At 28.6% G+C, this 18,974-nt stretch overlaps 6 protein-coding genes across 9 annotated transcripts; 4 read left to right on the forward strand and 2 right to left on the reverse strand.

Moving 5' to 3' along the window:
- Positions 1 to 254: 254 nt before the first annotated feature.
- Positions 255 to 1,351, forward strand: LOC144478658 (parkin coregulated gene protein homolog). Its single transcript, XM_078196768.1, has 4 exons — positions 255 to 393; positions 468 to 786; positions 860 to 1,009; positions 1,074 to 1,351. The coding sequence occupies exons 1-4, from the start codon at positions 289 to 291 to the stop codon at positions 1,244 to 1,246; spliced, it is 747 nt and encodes a 248-aa protein (XP_078052894.1). The 5' UTR covers positions 255 to 288; the 3' UTR covers positions 1,247 to 1,351.
- Glnrs (Glutaminyl-tRNA synthetase) lies at positions 1,269 to 4,955 on the reverse strand. Of its 2 annotated transcripts, none has more exons than XM_078196756.1 (10): positions 4,823 to 4,955; positions 4,315 to 4,619; positions 4,048 to 4,238; positions 3,570 to 3,822; positions 3,196 to 3,493; positions 2,550 to 2,929; positions 2,156 to 2,474; positions 1,846 to 2,066; positions 1,496 to 1,688; positions 1,269 to 1,432 (listed from the first exon to the last, which is right to left on the reverse strand). In XM_078196756.1, exons 1-10 carry the CDS (start codon positions 4,952 to 4,954, stop codon positions 1,382 to 1,384), a joined length of 2,343 nt encoding a protein of 780 aa, XP_078052882.1. In that variant the 5' UTR covers position 4,955; the 3' UTR covers positions 1,269 to 1,381. The 2 variants fall into 2 exon arrangements, with proteins under 2 accessions (XP_078052882.1, XP_078052874.1); XM_078196748.1 differs by having other exon boundaries at positions 3,570 to 3,825.
- A 60-nt stretch (positions 4,956 to 5,015) lies between these two features.
- LOC144478665 (EEF1A lysine methyltransferase 1) lies at positions 5,016 to 6,503 on the forward strand. Of its 3 annotated transcripts, none has more exons than XM_078196791.1 (5): positions 5,016 to 5,130; positions 5,460 to 5,625; positions 5,742 to 5,889; positions 5,972 to 6,181; positions 6,239 to 6,499. In XM_078196791.1, exons 2-5 carry the CDS (start codon positions 5,476 to 5,478, stop codon positions 6,370 to 6,372), a joined length of 642 nt encoding a protein of 213 aa, XP_078052917.1. In that variant the 5' UTR covers positions 5,016 to 5,130; positions 5,460 to 5,475; the 3' UTR covers positions 6,373 to 6,499. The 3 variants fall into 3 exon arrangements, with proteins under 3 accessions (XP_078052917.1, XP_078052907.1, XP_078052925.1); XM_078196781.1 differs by lacking the exon at positions 5,016 to 5,130 and adding an exon at positions 5,133 to 5,273; XM_078196799.1 differs by lacking the exon at positions 5,016 to 5,130 and having other exon boundaries at positions 5,467 to 5,625; positions 6,239 to 6,503.
- Positions 6,504 to 6,782: 279 nt separating this feature from the next.
- On the forward strand, positions 6,783 to 13,220 carry LOC144469424 (uncharacterized). Its single transcript, XM_078179679.1, has 6 exons — positions 6,783 to 7,110; positions 7,238 to 7,291; positions 7,574 to 7,843; positions 7,920 to 8,724; positions 8,923 to 9,131; positions 9,238 to 13,220. The coding sequence occupies exons 1-6, from the start codon at positions 7,015 to 7,017 to the stop codon at positions 9,313 to 9,315; spliced, it is 1,512 nt and encodes a 503-aa protein (XP_078035805.1). The 5' UTR covers positions 6,783 to 7,014; the 3' UTR covers positions 9,316 to 13,220.
- A 572-nt stretch (positions 13,221 to 13,792) lies between these two features.
- On the reverse strand, positions 13,793 to 15,656 carry LOC144478525 (mitochondrial import inner membrane translocase subunit Tim13). The gene is made up of 3 exons (XM_078196516.1): positions 14,834 to 15,656; positions 14,681 to 14,749; positions 13,793 to 13,928 (listed from the first exon to the last, which is right to left on the reverse strand). The coding sequence occupies exons 1-3, from the start codon at positions 14,945 to 14,947 to the stop codon at positions 13,830 to 13,832; spliced, it is 282 nt and encodes a 93-aa protein (XP_078052642.1). The 5' UTR covers positions 14,948 to 15,656; the 3' UTR covers positions 13,793 to 13,829.
- A 273-nt stretch (positions 15,657 to 15,929) lies between these two features.
- Positions 15,930 to 18,950, forward strand: LOC144478519 (sugar transporter SWEET1). The gene is made up of 6 exons (XM_078196503.1): positions 15,930 to 16,157; positions 16,747 to 16,824; positions 16,948 to 17,071; positions 17,764 to 17,919; positions 18,003 to 18,122; positions 18,202 to 18,950. The coding sequence occupies exons 1-6, from the start codon at positions 16,081 to 16,083 to the stop codon at positions 18,307 to 18,309; spliced, it is 663 nt and encodes a 220-aa protein (XP_078052629.1). The 5' UTR covers positions 15,930 to 16,080; the 3' UTR covers positions 18,310 to 18,950.
- The last annotated feature ends 24 nt before the right edge of the window (positions 18,951 to 18,974 follow it).

Consider the following 18,974-nt stretch of genomic DNA (forward strand, 5'->3'; position numbering starts at 1 on the left):
CTTTTCTTACATTTATTTAACTTTTAGAAGCAAAAATATACTTTCAAATAAGTTTGTACAATAATATCATTGCGATTAATTAAGCAGCATATTAGTTGCTAAGAAACATGTTTAATCCATATTTGTCGTATCCTTATATAACTCTCCTTCAGTCTCTTCAGTCTTCAACATCGTTTAGCACAGTAATACGATTTCGATGTGAAAGTTTTACATACTTCAGTTTGGACTTAGAAGTAATAGCTCAAGAAAAAAATTCCTAATAAACGGTTATTATAATAAAATATCGGAATGGTAAATGAAACAGAATTTTGGAATGAAATTCGGAAAGATATTCCCCGATACAAAAAAAAGAAGCCGAGAGTTGTTCCCGCATTTACGATTCAAGCTTTACAAGTAAGATTTTAATATTTTATTATCGCAGGTACGTATGTAGCTTTCGTCAAAACAGTCAGTAGAAAAATTTTCAGGAAAACACTGTAGTTGCAAAACCTCCACGATGCGGATTGTATAATCCGCAGCCACCTAAACCATCCACTTTTCGTAAATTCTACGAACGAGGTGTATTTCCAATTACGTTAGAAACTGATTCCTTTGGGCCTAAACTCTGCTGGAAAGTTGAAATCGAAGATTTAGATTTCCATCACTATTTACCATTATTTTTCGACGGATTAACAGAAACTGAAGAACCCCATAAATTTTTAGTAGAACAGGGAATATCTGATATGTTGGAACAGGGAGGTCCAAAGATTTTACCTGTTGTACCTCAATTAATAATTCCTATTAAAAGTAATTTCTTCTTTTTTGAACTATTTCTTAAACGACATACTCTAACATTATAAAATATACATATTTATTGCAGAAGCTCTAAATACAAAAATGCCAGAGATCATTTGTTTTACAATGAGAGCTCTTCAAAAACTTGTACGTTCAGCAGATTGCGTTGGGGAGGCTTTAGTGCCATATTTTAGACAAATCTTGCCAGTCCTTAATTTGTTAAAAGATAGAAACGGTAAAAATTTCCAATCGGTAATAATATATTCACACTAAAATAATAATTGAATTTAATATTTTAGTCAACCTCGGAGAAGGGATTGATTACGCACAGCAAAGAGGAGAAAACCCCGCTGACATGATACAGGAAACGCTTGAAATGCTTGAAATATATGGAGGTGAAGATGCCTTTATAAATATCAAGTATATGATCCCTACTTATGAATCCTGCATGATGAACTGTATGATGAATTAAATATATTTATTCATTATCGGACTATTGTCTAAAAATATTACTGATAAAACTTTATTGAAATTGTAAATTATAATAAAATATCGAAATAAAGCAATATTAAATTAAATTATCCACATATTCGTAAATTAATTTAATTTACATATTTTTTGAATCTTCTTTCAATGTCACGGTTCTATTGAACACAACCTGAAAACAGAAAATGCATATTCATAAAGATACAAATATCTAAATGTCAAAGCACATTTTTACCTTTCCTGGTGTAGTATCAGGATCAACAGAAAAGAAGCCTATGCGTTCAAACTGGAACTTATCTAAAGGTTTCGCCATTTGTGCTAAACTTGAATCAATGTATCCAACAATTTCTTTTTTACTGCTAGAATTAATATCGCTCAGAAAGCCATTTGGCACTTCATTTACATCTTCCGGATTTTTGTGTTTAAATCTAATAATAACATTACATATTAGTAAGAAAAGTCTTGCAAAAGTTAAAATATCTGCACGCAAGAGAATTATAAATTCATGTTTATAACATTTATTAATATTTGTCAATATGCTATATTACCATTATGAAATAATAAAAAATAAATCCATCTACTTACAGACGATCATACAACCTAACAGATGCCAATGTAGGATTTGACACCCAATGTATAAAAGCCTTAGGTTTATTGTTTTCAGAAGCAGGTTCTTGTGTAGCAATAATGTTCACGATGTTGCCACTACTATCTCTTTGTATCTCTTTAACTGTTAACACTACTCCTGCATGTTTCAAACCAACAACCTGATTCGGGGTTAATCGTCGAAAGTCTTTGGACGCTTTCTACAATAATATTTATAATAGTATTTAAAAAATAATTACAATGGCCAATGTTTTCTCTATAATGTAGTTGTATAAAAGTTTCGCTGTACCTCTTGGAAATCAGATGCTTCGATATAGATTACTTCATCGAAAACAATATTATGTTGTCCTTTCTCTGGTTCATTAGGAAAATCGGGAACAGTCAATTTGATAGGATTTCCATGTGGAAAATTGCTAATGGTCACTTTTAGAGGATCCAAAACAGCCATGTGTCGGATTGCAGTTACATTTAAAACATCTCTAACAGATGCTTCTAGAACAGCTGGATCAACAACTGCTTGAGCCCCTGTTACACCCATTTGTGCACAGAAATTATTTATTGCTTCAGGAGGAAATCCTCGCCTGCGAAGAGCTGTTAATGTAAATAATCTAAAAAAAAATCGTGATTTTAGAATATACAATGATTTAGGTTTTTATATTTTTATGTGCATACTATTAAAATACCTAGGATCATCCCAATCAGACACGAAACCTTCTTCAATTAATTTAGCAATTTTTCTTTTAGAAACAACTGTATAGCTCACGTTTAATCTGCCATATTCCCATTGTACAGGACAATAAATATCCAAAGCATTGCAAAGCCAATAGTATGATGATCTTCGCGATTGAAATTCTTTTGTACAGAGAGAATGCGTGATATGTTCAATACTATCGCACAAGCAGTGGGTGAAATCGTAAGTAGGATAAATACACCATTGATCTCCTGTTCTATGATGAGGTATGTATTTTATTCTATATGCAACTGGATCTTGTTTTCCTTCTTCTAGTGTTACTTTCATGCGCAATGTGGCTTCACCTTCTTCAAGTAAGCCATCTTTCATATCCTACATGAAGAATAATAAGATTTTAACTGGTACAGTAAAGACTCCCTTAGCCGAAGGTTTATTTTTGTAATATCCTGATACCAGAGCATTCTATTATCTAAATATCTAATTCAATTTCTCTATTAAGTATTGACGTATCTAAATAATGCAATACTTAGAAAATAGTGTGCTTGGTTACCCGAATATTCTAAAAATAAATGTTCGAAGAAGGTAGTCTCTACTCAAATTGTTGAGACCCTTTATTTATCTATAGAAAATTCAATTACTTGAAAGAGTTCAAGACTTTCTGAAATTGGTCTGTCTCGCCATGGACTAGGAGGAGGATTGAAGCCTCTTATTTCATCACTAGATTGATGGCATACATATGCAAAGCCTTTCTTTATAAGTTCAACAGCCCATTCGTATAACTGTTGAAAATTGTCGGAAGAATATGTAATCTTAGCTGGTTTATATCCAAGCCATTCTACCATTTCTTGTATACCAATGAAAAACTTTTCTTCTTCTTTTTCTGGATTTGTATCATCATAACGTAAGAAACATATACCATCATGAGCTGCAGCATACCTACCATAAAAAAATGTTTCTATTGGTAACAATAAAAAGAAATAGAGCATAAAAAATATTGGAACATAAAATATACCCAAAGTTAATATTGATTGCTTTTGCATGCCCAATATGTAAAATTCCATTAGGTTCTGGTGGGAATCTAGTTCTTACTTTACCACCTGTTATTTTTAAGTGCTCTTGCAACAACTTATGTGTGTTAGGAAGTACAACATATCCTTCAGTCTTATAATTTTCTCCTGGTTTATGGAAATGAACTTTAGTTTTCATTAATTCACTTATTGTTTGTGCATCTACTTTTTTACTCGCTGCCACTGTACTTTTTTGTTCTGCTGAATAAAAAAATATATTAAGTAACTTGTTTTTTAACAGATTTGTGTCTATAGTCTAATTTTTTGTTATCAAAATCTTTATTACTAGAATATATCAAATTATTTAAATCAATGATAATTTGATTATATATATTGTATACAAAATTGTGTTTATAACATGAAGAAAGTGTGCATAAAAATCCATTTCAGCTATTAAAAGTTCATCACTACTTTGCAACTTACCTTTTTCCTTCTCTGGTTTCTTTGTATTAGCTTGTTTTACTGTTTTAGGAGCTGGAGCAAAATCAGAATCAACTTTAGGTCCTAATAGTACAAGAATCTGAACATCAAATTCATTCTTAACTGCTTTTCCATCTGCCCACTTTAAATTATTACGAACACGCTGCATTAATGGACCAACATTAAAACGATATCTGTAAATACATATAATTTTGTATCTTAAAATGTCAGATAAATTGGTGTTTAATATCATAAAGTAATTAGAAAAACCTCTTGTCCAATATTTCTGATTTATGCTCCTCTATAACTTTTTCAACTTCAATTTCAATTTCTTCTGGGGTAACTACAACACCTATACCACATTCTTCTTCAAAATTTGAGATATTATGTGCTTCTCCTACATGATGAAGTAGATAGGCCAATGCTGCATCGACTCTCTGTATTGTATCCAACTTATTCTCAAATATGTATTTAACAACAAATGGTATTTCAGAAGAAATTTGGTTCTTTATTTTTGAAGCAAGATGATACAACAGAACTCCAACTTCTGGAGTAATGTTTCCATATTGAGAGGCCTACAAATTTCATATTTATTGAACACATATGGTAAAACTGAATGTAGCAATGACTCAATCTTAAAAATAATACTTTTTGAATCTAATAAAAATATATATTCATAATAAATTTAAGTAAATGTTAGGTATATCCTTTTTACATGGTAATGAATTCTATGCCACTGTAAACCTATGTATTCTTAAGTACTAAATAATTGACTAACCTGATTTATTGCAAGTTTCAAATTATTAGACACTTGTTTATTTTTTAAAGTTTCTTTAGCCTTTTGTTCACTCAATCCAATCAGTTGGAACAATTGTATATCGTCTTCTACTTTTGTCATATTCTCCGTCATATTTCTGTTCTTACCTTCAAAAATTAGTAAAAAGTTATTTTTGATTTTCGAACCGGCAAATCAATTCTGGCATTGATACGATGCAATACGATAACCTAAGACAATATTGGACCATATGTATTGGGGTTATGTGGCTGAGGGAAAAGGAGAGATAATAATAATCTTCTTTGTGAAAGGTCAATTTCTACATTTTCAATTTTACGTATAGAAATTTTATTATACAGTATTATTCCATACACAATTAAAACTTTATAGTAGTAAACAGCTAATTTATTATAAAGTTACAATCGTAATTATAAATATTTAATGAATGTGTTGGGTACGTAAAATAAGATGATTAAAACATTCGACACACAATAAGAATATCTAAAAAAATGATTCATTTCGTTTTATTCTTTGATGCATTGTACATATGAATAAATTTTGTTTATTTGGGAAAAAACATAGTCTAAATTATATTAATCAAAGTTAGTATTTTTTATTAATAAGATATATATGCGTGTAGAAAAGTCATATAAAAAATGAGCAACAGTGATGATGATGATTTACAATTGTGTCCCACAACACTTGCTGCTTTAAATGAATTTCTTAAAGAAAAGGAAGAAAGGGAAAATGAATTAAAGTGTATTTCAGAAAATCAAAGTATAGATATTTGTTTTGATGAAAATTGGGTAAGTTGACTTCTACTATATCTCAGTAGCTATGTTATTTTAGCTACATTAGAAGATATTAATAACAACGAACAAATGAATATCATCAGCATAATCTCAATTTTTTATATTGATAGCAATTGAGTCAGTTTTGGTATGATGAAGACACCACAGATACTCTTGTCAAAGGTGCTATAAATTCTACAGATTCTGATGGAAAGATTGCTCTAATTTCATGCCCCACACTTTACAATAAATTAAAAAAGAACTGTGGCTTACGACAAGGTATAAATTTAAAAATTCGGAATAAATTTTTAACTTGTACGATATAACTCTCAATGTTATTTGGCAAATTCTTTGTTAACAGTAACACTTTTTGAATATGATCAACGCTTCAAAGTATTTGGTTCTGACTATGTTCCATATAATTATAAATTTCCTTTGGATTTAACAAGAAATCTATCAGGTTATTATGACTTGGTCATAGCAGATCCACCATTTCTTTCTGATGAATGTTTAACAAAAACTGCTCTCACAATAAAATTCTTGGCAAAGAAGAATATTGTTCTTTGTACAGGTAAGTGATCATTTCTTATTTATTATTTAAGATTGCTGTACCATTTTCTGTTACCAGGTGCTGTTATGGCAGAATTAGCAAAGAAATTACTGGATGTTAAAATTTGTAATTTCATACCTCATCATCAAAATAATCTAGCAAATGAATTTTATTGTTATTCGAATTTCGATTTCGATAAAATGTTAAAATAAATAAATATCTAATAAAAACATTGTTTACTAATGTTTACGTATTTGATATTATAGATGGTCATTATTTATACATACCATCTATATACTGTATAGATACAATTAAAATGTGAAATTTAAACTTTCGAAACGTTCGTTACATTCGAATAACTATGTTACTTCCGGTTTTTTAAACTGTGTCAGCATGGAAAGTAACATAATTATTAACATAAATGAACAGAAAAATACTCAACTAGAATAGATTTCGTTGTTTATTTTTTTTCTACTTAATTTTTACATAAATAAAACAATAATTAGGAGCTAAAGTATATTGGCAATACTGACATATTGTAATATATTCGAACAAAGTATTAAATTTGATCACTTACTTTACGTTTTGTATTCTGAAGCAACTATTGTGTAATAAGCTCTATTTTAGTTTTATACACACTTTCATATAATCGAAAGAAAGAACACGGGAATACATTCTTACACATATAAAAAAAGGATACATACAACTTTCAACTTTGTGAAAGTTGAGTTCAAACTCCCTAGGCGGGGAAAAAATAATCTCTAGGTAAACATCTGTGAAAAGAAGACACGCGATGGAAAGCGTAAATATTTACATTTCTTGAGTGTTTGCGGGAGTAATTTTTATTTATAATCATGATAGACGGAAACATTTCCATGGAGGAAGATACAGAATTACGGGATTTGGTGGTGCAAACCCTTGAGAATAATGGTGTTCTTGCGAAAGTGCGGGTAGGCTAAAACGAAATTATAAAAATCACGCCTTTTTTCTAGGTTATGTATATTGTGTCAAAGAACCCGATACAATTTTTCAAATTTTCACTGTATACTCTTTTTAAAATCTTTTATAATGTTATAGGCAGAACTGAGAGCAAGTGTGTTCTTAGCTTTAGAAGAACAAGAATCAGTAATGGTATGTCAAAATTTTCTGTAATATGTCTTGTGAAATCTTCTTTGAATTTTCTTGTCAGGACTTATAAAAAAAATTGATTGAAAGTTTACTATCATTAACTAATATTAAAATCATAGTTTATAACATAGTATTATTAATAACATGAGGTTAATAGTGAGTTGAAGCAAAATAAAGTAGGAATTTTATTTATTTGTAATTTAATTTAGTAGACCGTCTCATTGTAAACACTAATGACATTTATTATTCAAATGTCACAATATTTTCACGAATTTAATATTTTAGAATCCAGAACCACTTCTTAATAAAACTGTAAAACAGTACCTGGCTAATTCAGAAGGAAAATTATTGTTTTCCTTGGTTAGGGAGTTCCTAGAATATTTTGGTCTTGATTATACAATATCTGTATATGATCCAGAGACGTACTTTGGAAAAGAATATAATTATGTTGGAAGAAATAAATTATGTGAAGAATTAGGTATTGAATCAAATGAGCCATTACTTGGTGAAATTTTAAAAAATAGCATGATTAGTGCCTTCAATAACACACAGAAGGTATTTATATCACAATATATTAATTCGTATCGTATTTAAAGTATTAAATAATTAAATAATATATTTGTTGTTACAGAATGAAACTAATAACAGCAGGTTTAACAAAACCAATGAAGATGACACAAATGTTGCTAATGCAACATTTGAAATTTCCATTCCGAAGGTATTAAATAAAGAAACAGCATCATTATCGAATAATAATGATATTTCGGGTAAACTGGAGAGTGTTTCACAACAAAGCCCAAAACTTCCAATAAATATGACAATAAACGATAACAAGAGTAATGAAATGTCTTTTGATGACATTTCAATAGATCGATCAAATTGTGAAAAACAAAATAATTCTCTCAGGAAAAGTATTGTTTCTGACGACTCAGAAAAAGACAATGGAATTGATAGCACAGGGAACAATAATATGCATTTTGATACACTCTCTGTAAGTCCGAATGGCACAACTACAGTGATGAATCACATGACAGAGGAGACTGAAGTAGATGCAACCATCCAAACAAATTTACTAAATAAAACCGAGCCTTTAATTAAGTTTGATGAATCTATAGTTACTGAACTGCAAACAAATCAAAATGAAGATATAAGTAAGCAAAATAATATAAATAGTTTGGATTTACAAATAGCAAATAACGTACAAAATAAAAAGTCAGTTAATACTGGAAATAGTTTTGGGAAAACTGTATACTTTGAAGAAATTATTGTTGATGGAAAAAGAGAAAATATCAATACTATACGTAATAGTGAATCCTTTTTACAAGATTTACCATCTTTAGATAAGAAATCTCATTCTATACTTAGTGATCTCCCACCATTAAATGGTAAAAAGACTAATATTAATGATCTGAAAGAATTAATGGATATTGGACTTGGTAAGTTAACATACATTAAACATTTATGGACTGTAGATGTCTGTGCAAATTTATATTTATAGAAATAAAAATTTGAAAAATAGAAAATTATATCTAATGTTCTTGAGTAATTATATTTAGCACATTTGCATAATCATCTACAGTGTAGCTATGGATTTTCACATCTTATAACGCATACTATTATAATAATCTGTTCAGGAACGCATGGTGTTGATAATTATGAAGAAGATTTCATTTCATCTGCATCCGGTAGTGCTTATGATCAAAGTCCTACCAAAGAACCTGAAAAGTTAAATAGTCCAATAAAATTACAAACAAAAAAGCAAGACAAAACTCAAAGTGCGCATAGTGAAGAAATAAGTGAAGAAATTGAGGAAATTGATGATGTATTAAGCAGTACTTCATGTGTAAGTAAATATAACGTGAATCAAAGATCTTTTTGTTTAATACATGCCACTAAGTAACAAAATTTTCTTACATAGTTTGAATATTCCGCTTATAATTCTTTTTTAGCTTGAAGACATAAATATGGATAAAAATATATCAAATTTTACAACGGGTATTACTGCTAATTGCGCAAAAGAATTATAATTGAAAAAGCAAGTACAGCTTTTATGTTCTGCAAGTATTTCAAGATGCTATTTTTTTTATAATATTCATACTTGATATCCTACATTGGGATATTAAATATGTTAATGCAGATTTTATGGTGGATCACAAACTTGCAGAATTATTTTGGTTTTTGACATGGCACTGCCATTTATGGCTCAATACTTATAAGTTTTTCTACAAAAAACGTAGAAGGGAAATGTCTGAATCTATATCCAGAAGTGTTGCATTTTCTGTATTTCATAGATATTTCTTAATAGAAACATATTTTTCTACAAGTCATAAATTCGTATTTGATATATTGTAGCAGTATTTAAAAATGACAACTTTTGAACGAATATTCTGAATTTGTTATAAGATGAACACTCAAATATTTTAGCTATTTACGAAGAAAAAGGCATAAACTATATTACTAAAATGAGTTACATGTGGGAAAACCAATTAAACTGCCAATGCCTTTTGTTGCTACTGCAATAAAATGTAAAATTATATTTCGTGTAAATCTAAGGATTGAAAACAGAAATCATTTGAAAGTTCCAATAGACTTGTATAACAAGTGTTGTTAGCATATCTATACCGCTACTAACCCAGTAAGGAATACTTGCAATTAAAAAATTGCATTGATACAAAAAATGTGAAGCATCATTTGATTCAATTTGATACATTAGATAGTCGAAATCAGAATGTGAAATGTTTTTGTTTTAAAAATTGTGATACATTGTTAATTGAATTAGAATTGTAATACTAAGACTTTTAATTGGATTTTCAGACAAGCTGCCTTCTACGTTATTCTGTAAATATGTCTAGTATTATTATTCTTAAAGCCAATTATCTCAATGTTAAAATACTTTAAGAACTGAAAAGTAATCAGCTACATTAATGATTGTTGGATACTTAGTTATGTCTCTCTAAAAAAAAACTTTGTAATATTTTTGTTGTGTTTACCAGAATAATTCTTGTCTGATTTTATGACTGAATGTCATTAATTACCTCACTTAACTAAAGATACTGGTGTAGTATCGATAGCAATATTGATAAATTATCCGTCTAAAAATGGATTGCCTAAAAATAAATCAAATTATTTTTTTGAAAGGTAATGGTGCTAAATACGTGAAACTGAAATAATTATTTATAAAAAAATTGAAGTTATTTTATGGAAATTAGGAGCTCATGTGTTTCTTTGCATCCCTAATTTTTAATATCTCAATTATAATAGAAGCTTTAGACTAAGAAACTAAATTTTTGGGCAATCCAATACCTTGATAAAAATATTCGTATAAATATACTATGCCGCAAATAAGATGCAATAACTAAGTACAATTCATGGTGGATCAACAGAATGCTTGACAAATCAAAATCTGTTTGTAAAAATGTACAGCCTGCTTTCTTCACAAAATTTTTTAGTAGCACACAACTACTCTCAGATCATCAATATTAAATATTACAATTGATTCAAACAAAGAGATTTCAAAATCTTTTAATGCAACTTACAATTCCATCTGCACAAGACTAATCCTATTTAAGACTAAAGGTATAACATTTATAACTAAAACATTTCATATACAATTTAATTAGGAAATAATTATTGAACGTAATTTCACTATAGCAATGTTACTTATAATACAATGTGACATTTTTACTTTTAAGAAGAAACTGCATCAGTTGAGTCGTTGACTTCAATGGAACTTTTTCTCATGAGATTTACCAATCAAAAAACAAACACATATTTAAGCATTTGTGTGAATAAGTGTTTTTTAAAAGAATATTTATTAACGTGTTACTTAGGAGAGCAATTATAATTTAAAGTGAAGAAATACCAATTGTATTTCTTTTATTTGTTAAATTGCACAAGTAAGTCAATGATACATTAAGTTTTTAACGTTAAACATCACTGTAAACAGTACGCAATCACATAAATATTTAAATATGTGTCTGTTCATTTTTATACAAATTCACAATAAGAAATATAATTGAAATCAATTACTTAACTGGCATGGTACTTTCTTTTTAGTATTGCTAGTGGTTGAGTTTCTTATTTTACATATTTTTCATGTTTATTCCTTTATTAATTACAAATAAAAAAAGTTGATAGCTGTTTTCATATCTTCAATACATGTTTATAAAAATTGATTATTGAAATTACAAAACGATACATTCACTTGTTTCTGCATTATTCAAAGTATATGTAGAGCAATGAAATCACTTGGTTTGAATCGTCTTTTATCTCTATGTATAATATTAAAGCAGGTGTGTTCCTGACCAATCAACGTGGTTACATTTTAAAATCAATATAACATAATTTTATAAACACAATTTCAGGACGACACTGAACATTCCTACACTATAGACGTAAAGCATAAATACATTCCATTGTTATGAAGATTATTACACTTTTGTTGTATTGTTAGAATTAGTAAGCAAATTTACAGCATAAGTATTTTTCACTATAGAATATAAGAACGAGAGAGAGAGAGAGAGGACGCGAGAAAGGAAGCTAGTGTGTGTGTAATGTGAGGAATATTTTATAATTACACAATATGTTGAAATTTTATTTTTCATTCTTATAAAATTAAGAATTGTTTCTATAAACATTTGTATTACAGGATATACAAACATTTTTATATTTATGTAGTTTGAATTAATTTTAAACACGATTGACTTATAGTTATGTAGTCTACTCGCATTTTATCACATATGAACAATTTGTTACAGGTTTATAACATTTTTACATTTGCTTAGTATCAGCAATATATTTGTTATATTCACGTAAAAAGAAATTTTTTGATACACTAATATCACTTTATGTTCTGTGTTAATTCTGATTTAATTAGAAACGAATTTAACATGGTTGCAGACTCCTTGGCTTAAAAAAATTAATAAAACGTAGAAAATCTTACTTTTAGACAATCGTGACTTTAATTACTAATTACTTTAGATACTAAACTTGAATTGAAAGTGTCTACTTAATGAGACTCAAGATAATTACATGTATCTTCTAATTATCAAATTTTTTTATTGTATTACATTACTTTCCTATCATTGAGTAATAATTCAAATTTAATGCTGCATTGCCTATATTTTTAACTATAATATTTTTTGAGTAATTTCAATAAAATGAACATTACTTAAAATATTTGTCTGCCACCATGTTATAGCATGTTACTTTGTTAATTCTTGGAGATGTCATTATTTGCTTGTATTTGTTCTATATGTAACAGAGGAATAGATATCACCTATTCTAGTACATATACAAAATAACTCAATAATCTTGTTATATATTTTTATTTTTGAAAATTTATAAAATGTACATGTAGCGTACATTACGAATATGCAAACATTTCATTTTATACATCACACATGTAGGAGAATGCAGTACAAAAAAGTTTGGAAGTATATGTTCCAAGAAAAAAAATATATTACTTTTTTTCTACATACATCTTTACAGCAGTTTTTTGATAGAAAAAATATTATAAATGAGTAAAGATATCGATTTGTTATGTTATGCAAAGTAACTGTATTAATCTGTATATATGATAATGGTATTTAATGCACTGTATGCAAATTAATCATAGATCCTGCAAACACTGATACGAAATAGTTGTAATTATTGTTATTTGCTAATTTATACTATCAAATTAAGCAGATGAAGTATTAATGAATTATTCACAATATTTTTTCATACAGTCTTAGGTAATTACATCTGTAACCACGTTGAAATATTGGTAGCTATATTGTGCCTTTTAGTGTGTATGAATAATAAACAATGCAAATACATACTATGGAATTGTGGGATTTACAAAACACCTAAGTTACTTATTTATGATTTTGAAGTACGATGTAATGATATTCATGTATATGTTATTTATTTTATAAAGATTTTTCTCTTTTGCAAATGGTGTACATTTTTTGTAATAACCCTGAATGCTTTATCTTGATTCTGAACTCATGTAAGTATTCAAAATCATTTCAGTGATTCATTCCTTACATAACTCTAATTTTTACTAAATAATTCTTTTTGACAAACTATTAAACCCATTAATTGTTACATTGCAACTAGTAAATTAAACAACATTTATTCGATTTAATATTACATGGAAATATAATGTACAACTGTTAAAAATTATATTTTTATTCAATTTTTATTTATTACATTATATCAATGCTTTATAAATGCACAGAACAGTGTGATTATTAATTACACTATTAAAATTTTTAATATTTTAGGAGTGTACACAAATGTACAAATACAAGAACCTATTTGGTAGTTGCAATTAAATAGAATTCATACTTTTATGTACAAATTGTCTAATATTTATGATTAATTTGCAACAATTTACTCTGTAAGAATCTTATAATAAATGTACATTGTACTAGTGATACTATACAATGGTAATATTTGGTAACAATGCTTGGAAAATAGCTGATATACACCTATTACTGTTTAGTAAACTACTAGATGTACAATAAGAAAACAATTTATTCAAAAAATTTTACTTTTACATTCTATTACGCTCTCTTTGTAGTCGTTCACTATATGCTTTTGATACAAGATTAAATGCATCCATATATCGGTCCATACACATTGCTACACATTTCTGTAAACAAAACAAAATAATGAATAAAATAACTTCCTATTCACAAGAAGAACAATATGCAATAGTTACATAAATTAGGGTACACTGTAGCTAAGTTTGATAATTTTTAAATTTGTTATTACAGGCATTTTTGTAAAAAATCTATTATAGTGTAGGATTATATTATAGTACTTTTTTACAAAGACAGAAGTTGTTCAGTATCATATCCCTGATAATATATGTCAAAATTATCAAAAACAATGAGGTGTATCCTAATTTATACATTGTAAGTTTCTTATCAATGTTTAAGAAGTAATAGTCTCAAGCCAACTTTTATGGCACATTTAATGTTATAATATTGTGCTCATATATTTTTCTCTTTTATATAAATATTTATAAGATATATATATAATTACTTTTCAGACATTTATAGTGATGAAACTTTAGAAATAATCACATCATATGTATCATTGTACATAAAAATAAATGTACAAATATTTTAAATCTATATGGAATATGTCATTTCTTTATTAATATTTCGTAAAATATACTTTACAGTTCGTAAACTTAATTATATGAAATACTAATAGAAAGAAGTAAACATTTCTTATTAAAATCATATTACAAAACGATTTGTGTGCTATGTTTTTGAGTCACCATAAATGTTGGTCTGTAGCAGGAAGAATGAAAAATCAGTCGAGTTACAAATAATGACTTTTTTATCAATATTTAACAATTTTTAAGGTTATATTTTACAAAATAAAAGACGTTACCTGTTCGGAGCTATCCAGCGACGTACCTGGCTTGTATATACACTTTTTGAAGCATTTCTCTGTCATTTTCTAAAAATATGAGATCAAATCCGCGCCAGTCATTCATCTTACGTTCGTATAAGTAAAAAATAATATGGACTTGTGTAATCGTACCGTAAGTAACTCCTGTGCGTTTGCAACAGCGATTTGTTGTTTAATTTGATCCATAAGTTCATCTCGTTGGGAACTTGTTAATGAGCCGGGTGATAAAGACGATAAGGAATCCATATTTACACTCTAAAGTAATTCTGTCTTTATATGATTATATGTTAAAAGCAAAATTTCTTTACAACCCTACTGTTTCTGAACCACTGTGTTAACCCGGTTGGTTCAATATACCGGAAGCACGTGAAGTTACCTTAAAATGCTGTTTCCAACGATCTACACAGACCAATGTTACATAATGCACAGCTCAATATTGTCTTGCAATAATGTGAATAATTAATTTCGATAATTTAACGGTAACATGTTTTTATTATATATAAAAACGAATCTTGAAAGTATTGTCACAATGTTTTTACTATGTCTAATCAAATTCAAGAATTTATTCGTATTGTTAAAATATATGCATGTCATGATTACATAATTCTTTTCTTTTGTTATAAATCCGTTTTTACGTTCCAAAAATTGCCATTTGTTAATTGTACAGTATTGTCTAATAGAAATATATGAATATTAAGATCAACAAAGCTAGATTCAGAGGCGGATTTAGGTATAGGCTAAATATATTATAGCCTAGGGCGGTATATTTAAAGTAGGAATTATACTCATCGTGGGAAGAATATTGACAGAATTTTAAACGGGATAGCTTTTTTTTAAATTGGTCTGAACAGTTTGAATTTTTCGAGATGTTAGATCAACTAGTTTGTTAGAGAATAAGTAAATAAATGTATTAGGTTGATTGATGTTTTTCAACTTTTTTATCTGAGTCTATAATACATATTTAAGAAATGCATTCGTTAAATCCTAGCAACTTATTTGCGTACGGAGAATTTCATCGAAATTGGGTGACTTTGAATAAATTAAAAAATAAAGTTATTCCGATCGTGAAACCGTCAACTTATGTACTTCCCGCGGTCAATGTAGATGGAACCCATCGTGTCGGCAAGCATGTTAGTGTGCCACCGTGTCACAACGGGGCGGCACGTTACTATTTTAGAGTCTGTGTACATTGTACGCACACATAGCACGTCTTGACAACTACACTGTACAAAATATATTGCATAACTACATCCATACCCTCGTCATCCTTTTAATCTACTCATTTATGCCGGGAGTGTGCAGAACACTTGAGAAAACTGCGGCAACCAGTGCAAGGAAGTGATTCCTCAATTGTAGGGAATAACAACTGTTAGAACACAATGGGTTTAGAGGATTACAAGGAAATTGTGGGTACATGTGCCTCGATTACCACAATTGGCCACATGTTATCTGGCACGTGAGTTGATTTACTTTTAAATAATTCATTATGTTTACGATCGAATGTCAAATGTATACAATGCCCAAATTTTGCAATATAAACATAGATAATAATGTTATTTCTTATCCCATAACACAATTATTTGACAACCTTTCATTTTACCAAAAAAATCGCTATAAAAAAGGTACAAAAAAACATGGTATTGCTTCTAAAAAACTAACTTGATCGTGAAATCTTGCGCACCATTTCATTCGTAAAAAAATCTATACCAAATAAGTTTTGGAATTTTATACTTTACCAAATGCAGTTTAAATTTCTAAACACAGTTTATTTGGTTTATAGAGTAAAAAATGTTTGGAAATTAGTTCTAATATGACATTTCTGTGCAAAATTATTAAAAGATGTGCAACGAAAACTTTTTTTGTTACAAATAACAATGCAAATGTATTTTAAATTTTGTATCTATTCATTTTGGGGCATGGGATGCATTAACATACATATATGAATCTAAATTAAAAAATTTCCATTTTTGTTTCTATTATTACAATTTTATTACTGAAAACTATCAAGGAAAATTAATTCACTTTTTTTTATTGTTTAATTATAGATTAATATGCAAGGATATTTACCAGAAGGGATCATCAAAGGGTTTTGATCCAATGCCATTCCTGGGAGGTATTGGAATGTAAGTGGAAAAACTTTTTGTTTTATCATTTCGACTAACAGTGCTGTACTTGCCAAGTAAAGTCTATAGTTATCTAATATGATACATTTGGAGTATGCATAGTCAATTAAACTTTTTTTATAGGTGTACTTTGATGCTTCAATATGCATTCATTGTAAGAGATCCTGCAATGGTTAATGTTAACGTTTTTGGATTACTTGCAAATGCAGCATATATGGCTGTGTATTACTATTACTCATCCCAAACGGTATGAGTTTTTATTTATACGATAACATGCATGCTGTTGCTTCTGATTAATGTTTGCTTCTGTTACTTTTGAAATCAATTTTCAATACAGAAATTATAACTTACTGCGCACAATATAAGTACCAAAATTGGATGTGATAAGAAATTCAGAAGAAAATTTAATGAAGTAAATATATTTTAATCATACTCTTGCACATTTAACAAGTATGTATTATTCTGAAGCAGGTCACTAAAGATGTCTTTTAGATATATATTACTTGATTTATTTTGGATAATTAATTTTGTTAAGTATCATAGTTTGAGTCATTTAACGTTAGCGTATTGTGAGCATGAATACTGTATTATGCGAGGTAATTGAGATTACATAAATTTTGGTAAGCTTGCAATATTATATAATTGTTGGTCTCCGTACGATATACGGTCGTATCTGTTAATGTGTAGAATACGTGCTTACTTGCATTTATGACGCGACTTTTTTCTGTCTTATCTACGTCCTTCCTAACTACATTATTCCTTATCTGTTATATCCTTTTGTGGTCTGCATAGGGTTTGTGGTCTGCAAGAATTAATCGCAGTATAATTAACATGTTTAAATTCCCGTCAATTAATTAATAAAGTTCTCACACAAAGATAGTAAAAATTGCAGACTGGAAATTACTGGTAGATTTTATCCTAAATTTTACAAATTTTTAGAAGGACACACTTGCTTTAATAGGCAAGGCTACAGCCTTTGTCGCAGTCTTCCTTGCATATGCTCAAGTGGAAAGCCCTGAGAAGATTGAATTCCGATTTGGTATAATCGTGACGGCACTATTACTCCTTTTAATCATGTCTCCACTTTTCCATCTTGTAAGTTTAGGAAGTCTTGCATATGCATACAATTCATAATTGCATAATACAAATTTTTATCATACGTGTTCTCGTTCTATCAGGGAGAGATAATAAGGACGAAAAATACAGATATGCTTCCGTTTCCTATAATTTTTATGGGAACGCTTGTTACTTTCCAGTGGCTGTTATATGGAATTATAATTAATAACTCATTTGTTATCGTAAGTAAACAGTTGATCGTGTAAATAGATAACATATCCTCACGTATTTGTCACAAACTAATATTTTATGTTTTAAAAGTTTCAGAACGTAATCGGTTTTCTCCTTTCTTTGGCACAATTGTCGTTGTTCGTAATATTTCCGTCTAAATCGAAAGCAAAATCTAATAACCAAGAAAAGATGGACTAATAAGAAAGGAGAAAAGGTTCTAATATAAATAGCGCTGCTACGAGTATTATATTTTATTGAAATTTGTTGCGTATTTTAAAAATTTTGGCAACGCGTATCGCAGATTCGATATCTAAATTACGTACTTATAAATAACGTTAATAACGACGGCAAATTATCTCTATAAAGATTAACACAAGGTTGTTTAATCACATTCCTCAGTACAGTATGTTATCACTTCATACAAACTTCAAGTAATAGTGATAGAGTGACGCATTTTTCGAAATTTCGCAATTTTATTTCTGATTTCAAGAGAAAATGTGATGCAGGGTAAGAAATAATGAAAAGTTAAAGAATTAAAGAAAAATTTGTCTATACTTAATATGTGCTAATTCTAAAAAGAGTTTTATTTAGAGAGTTCTATTATAAAAGTATTACTTGTACAACTTGTAATGCAACACTGATGTGATAATATTTATATTTTCACTACGATTTACAATGGATTAATTTTTCGTATTGTATAAAGTATTTTGTACAGTACTATATGCATTAACTAGAGAACGCGTGTATGTATATTTTAATAATTAATGCATCAATAGTATGTTTCAAAGATGTACCACAGTTGTAATTATTTTGTAATAAAAATTTCTGAATCATGCGAACATCGCGTCAAGTTATTACGCTGC

Source organism: Augochlora pura, chromosome 1 (genome assembly GCF_028453695.1).
Source record: "Augochlora pura isolate Apur16 chromosome 1, APUR_v2.2.1, whole genome shotgun sequence".
NCBI classification, from domain to species: domain Eukaryota; kingdom Metazoa; phylum Arthropoda; class Insecta; order Hymenoptera; family Halictidae; genus Augochlora; species Augochlora pura.

Bases quoted from the DNA above. Each gene is read 5' to 3' on its own strand.
- LOC144469424 (XM_078179679.1), top strand. From the start codon at position 7,015: ATGATAGACGGAAACATTTCCATGGAGGAAGATACAGAATTACGGGAT. The intron at 7,111-7,237 runs GTAGGCTAAAAC...ATAATGTTATAG, and splicing joins GTGTTCTTGCGAAAGTGCGG to GCAGAACTGAGAGCAAGTGT. The intron at 9,132-9,237 runs GTAAGTAAATAT...ATTCTTTTTTAG, and splicing joins TATTAAGCAGTACTTCATGT to CTTGAAGACATAAATATGGA.
- LOC144478665 (XM_078196791.1), top strand. From the start codon at position 5,476: ATGAGCAACAGTGATGATGATGATTTACAATTGTGTCCCACAACACTT. The intron at 5,626-5,741 runs GTAAGTTGACTT...TTATATTGATAG, and splicing joins TTTGTTTTGATGAAAATTGG to CAATTGAGTCAGTTTTGGTA. The intron at 6,182-6,238 runs GTAAGTGATCAT...TTCTGTTACCAG, and splicing joins GAATATTGTTCTTTGTACAG to GTGCTGTTATGGCAGAATTA.
- LOC144478658 (XM_078196768.1), top strand. From the start codon at position 289: ATGGTAAATGAAACAGAATTTTGGAATGAAATTCGGAAAGATATTCCC. The intron at 394-467 runs GTAAGATTTTAA...AAAAATTTTCAG, and splicing joins TTACGATTCAAGCTTTACAA to GAAAACACTGTAGTTGCAAA. The intron at 1,010-1,073 runs GTAAAAATTTCC...TTAATATTTTAG, and splicing joins TTTGTTAAAAGATAGAAACG to TCAACCTCGGAGAAGGGATT.
- LOC144478519 (XM_078196503.1), top strand. From the start codon at position 16,081: ATGGGTTTAGAGGATTACAAGGAAATTGTGGGTACATGTGCCTCGATT. The intron at 16,825-16,947 runs GTAAGTGGAAAA...CTTTTTTTATAG, and splicing joins TTCCTGGGAGGTATTGGAAT to GTGTACTTTGATGCTTCAAT. The intron at 17,072-17,763 runs GTATGAGTTTTT...ACAAATTTTTAG, and splicing joins ACTATTACTCATCCCAAACG to AAGGACACACTTGCTTTAAT.
- Glnrs (XM_078196748.1), bottom strand. From the start codon at position 4,954: ATGACGGAGAATATGACAAAAGTAGAAGACGATATACAATTGTTCCAA. The intron at 4,620-4,822 runs GTTAGTCAATTA...TGAAATTTGTAG, and splicing joins TGAAACTTGCAATAAATCAG to GCCTCTCAATATGGAAACAT. The intron at 1,433-1,495 runs GTAAAAATGTGC...TTCTGTTTTCAG, and splicing joins CTGATACTACACCAGGAAAG to GTTGTGTTCAATAGAACCGT.
- LOC144478525 (XM_078196516.1), bottom strand. From the start codon at position 14,947: ATGGATTCCTTATCGTCTTTATCACCCGGCTCATTAACAAGTTCCCAA. The intron at 14,750-14,833 runs GTACGATTACAC...TCATATTTTTAG, and splicing joins ACGCACAGGAGTTACTTACG to AAAATGACAGAGAAATGCTT. The intron at 13,929-14,680 runs GTAACGTCTTTT...TTTTGTTTACAG, and splicing joins CGCTGGATAGCTCCGAACAG to AAATGTGTAGCAATGTGTAT.